The following is a 2267-nucleotide window of genomic DNA, read 5'->3' as shown; positions in this document are numbered from 1 at the left end:
GACTCCAGTGATAGAGTGGGAAATGAAAGCGGGAATTAGTGACACAGTGAAGGAGTGCTAGTTTCTACACATGCAGTTCTTTCAGCTAAGAGCACTAGGAAAGATGACTACTTCTAATCACGGATCATCCATTGTTTAGTTTCTTACCAAACGGGGAGGGTGAGTTCTCAACCTGGAAAGTGCATAAATCAAGACCTACAGGACCCAAACCAGATAAAATGGATGATTATAACACGAAAACAAACAAAAAAAAAGTAAAGAAAAAGCTGCATGCTGAAAAAAGCTATGCAGGTATGACAGACAACGGCAGCTACACTTTATTCTTTCTTAAGCAGCAAAGCAAAGAGCCAAGTAAAACAAAATGTTGAAAAAGTTGGGGATTATTTTTTTTGTAAGACAACACAATCATCTGAAACCAAGGTACTCTTAAGAAAACTGTATCTGAAATCACCTAGAGCATAACCCAGAGATATAATACAACAAAGACATCTATCATACAGAGAAAAAAAGAAATACCAGGGAGACCTTATAAACATACATACCCGAATGATCTCCAGACTTTACCAAATCATCTGAAAGTATTCCAAGGATATCATCATCGGTATTTAAGACCTCAGAAAGATCGGCTAAAGGATCGTCGGTGCTACCTGTATAAGATGCAATAAATAAAATCAACCGGCCGTGGCATTTATACGTGACTTTGGTGATGTTTATAGCCTGAGCTATGAACTGAAATACAGAGTTACCAGCGATGAGGACCATCTATAGTGTGTTATGTACGTACTGCAAATCACTCTGGGGTGAGAGGCTCTGCTGACCAGTCATCCCTTCCCAGTCAGTGCTGGGGCCCCTTCACACGCTTACGTTGTTCTGTATTTTCTCAAATACAGTAAAAGTAGTAAAGTGGTAATGTTATCAGCCAAGAGGAAGAGAGACTGGATGATTTTAGGGGAAAAAGCCCCAAGATCTAGTGAGAACTTGCAACCTCTAACCACAAAGGCTTATGAATGTGAAAGCCAACAAATACATTTTATAAAGGACGCAGCTCACAGCAAATCAACAAGGAATATTTGAAAAAAAAACAACAAAAAGGTAAGAAAGTGATCGGGTACTTCTCTTACCATCACCATTTTTCTTAAGACTACAGAGCAACCAGTTACTACACCCTCATAGGGAAGTAAAACGTAAGAATAAGAAGCAGCAGTAGGAAAAAACATGGAAATTGGAGATGCTATTTTTAAGATCAGAAGAAATTCTGAAGAAGTGAGAACAGCCAGAGGTAGAAATGTCACGTTTGTTTGTTGTCTAGGCAAAACTGGCCTTGTCCTAGCAATAAATTATTTAATATTAAATGATAAATTCTGGATTTTACTATCTTCTTGACATGCAGTTCATTAGAGAGAAACGACTCCAAATGGCCCATGTGGTTTCATTAACTCGTTTTTTAGGGCTATTAGAGATGTGCAACATCTGAAGAAAGCTGACAAATAAACAGAAGTTGAGAAAAGCATTTTTCAGAAAAACTGCAGATACTCCTGACTACACAAGCAACTACTGCAAGACCAATGCATTATGAAGAGAAGGTAAAGTACACCAACACACACACAATTAAACAGAGAAAAGGGATTAATACAGATCACACAACGTACAGCATGGAAAACAAATACAGGCAGGCTGAAGAGGGACCAGAAAGTCGAAGAGTAAACACATTTCATAGATACACAGGTTATCTTTCCCTCTGTTACAAGCCAACTGCCCCAGGAAAGTACTTCCAGCTTAATTCAGAGGCCTGGTGCCAAGGATTTACTTACATCATGAGGCTACTTCCCAAGCTGCTACATTTTACAGTGATTTACGTGTTCCTTCTGCTGCTTTTCAGAGACAATCTTTTTCCCTTCTACCATTACTGGAAGTCAAAATGAGAACTATTCTTCTTCACTTTATGATTTTTATTCTTTATTTGTATTCTTTGTAATGCAGACAAGATGACACCATCCTAACTAAATCATGTTTTACATTTGCCACTCAACCAGGTGGATCAATGTGCCAGTGCAAACCAGTCCATCACATACATGAAGAATATGGCTCCTACTGATATCAGAAGCATTTTAAAGTGCCTCAAAACCACAACACTTTGTGGGTATAGTTTTTTTTCTGTACCTGATAAAACATACTATGAAATGTAAGCTTTTAAACAGACCCTGGTTTTGGGGGCTGGGTTTGGTCAGGGTAGGTTTCGCAGAATATTAGGAGTTGGAAGAGACCTC

The 2267-nt window shown here is 38.6% G+C and overlaps 1 protein-coding gene across 1 annotated transcript in view; it reads right to left on the bottom strand.

The window, feature by feature from the left end:
• LOC104543461 (histone-lysine N-methyltransferase 2C-like) overlaps positions 1-647 on the bottom strand; it is a gene marked incomplete at both ends in the record, with an annotated part of 28255 nt that extends 27608 nt beyond the window's left edge. Inside the window, 2 exon segments of the mRNA XM_010188079.1 lie at positions 148-195; positions 543-647. Of these exon segments, the coding sequence (XP_010186381.1) occupies positions 148-195; positions 543-647 (153 nt within the window).
• Positions 648-2267: the final 1620 nt, after the last annotated feature.

The sequence above is a fragment of the Mesitornis unicolor genome, unplaced genomic scaffold (assembly GCF_000695765.1).
Source record: "Mesitornis unicolor isolate BGI_N332 unplaced genomic scaffold, ASM69576v1 scaffold52147, whole genome shotgun sequence".
In the NCBI taxonomy this organism is placed as follows: domain Eukaryota; kingdom Metazoa; phylum Chordata; class Aves; order Mesitornithiformes; family Mesitornithidae; genus Mesitornis; species Mesitornis unicolor.
This window is presented reverse-complemented; position numbering and strand designations above follow the sequence as displayed.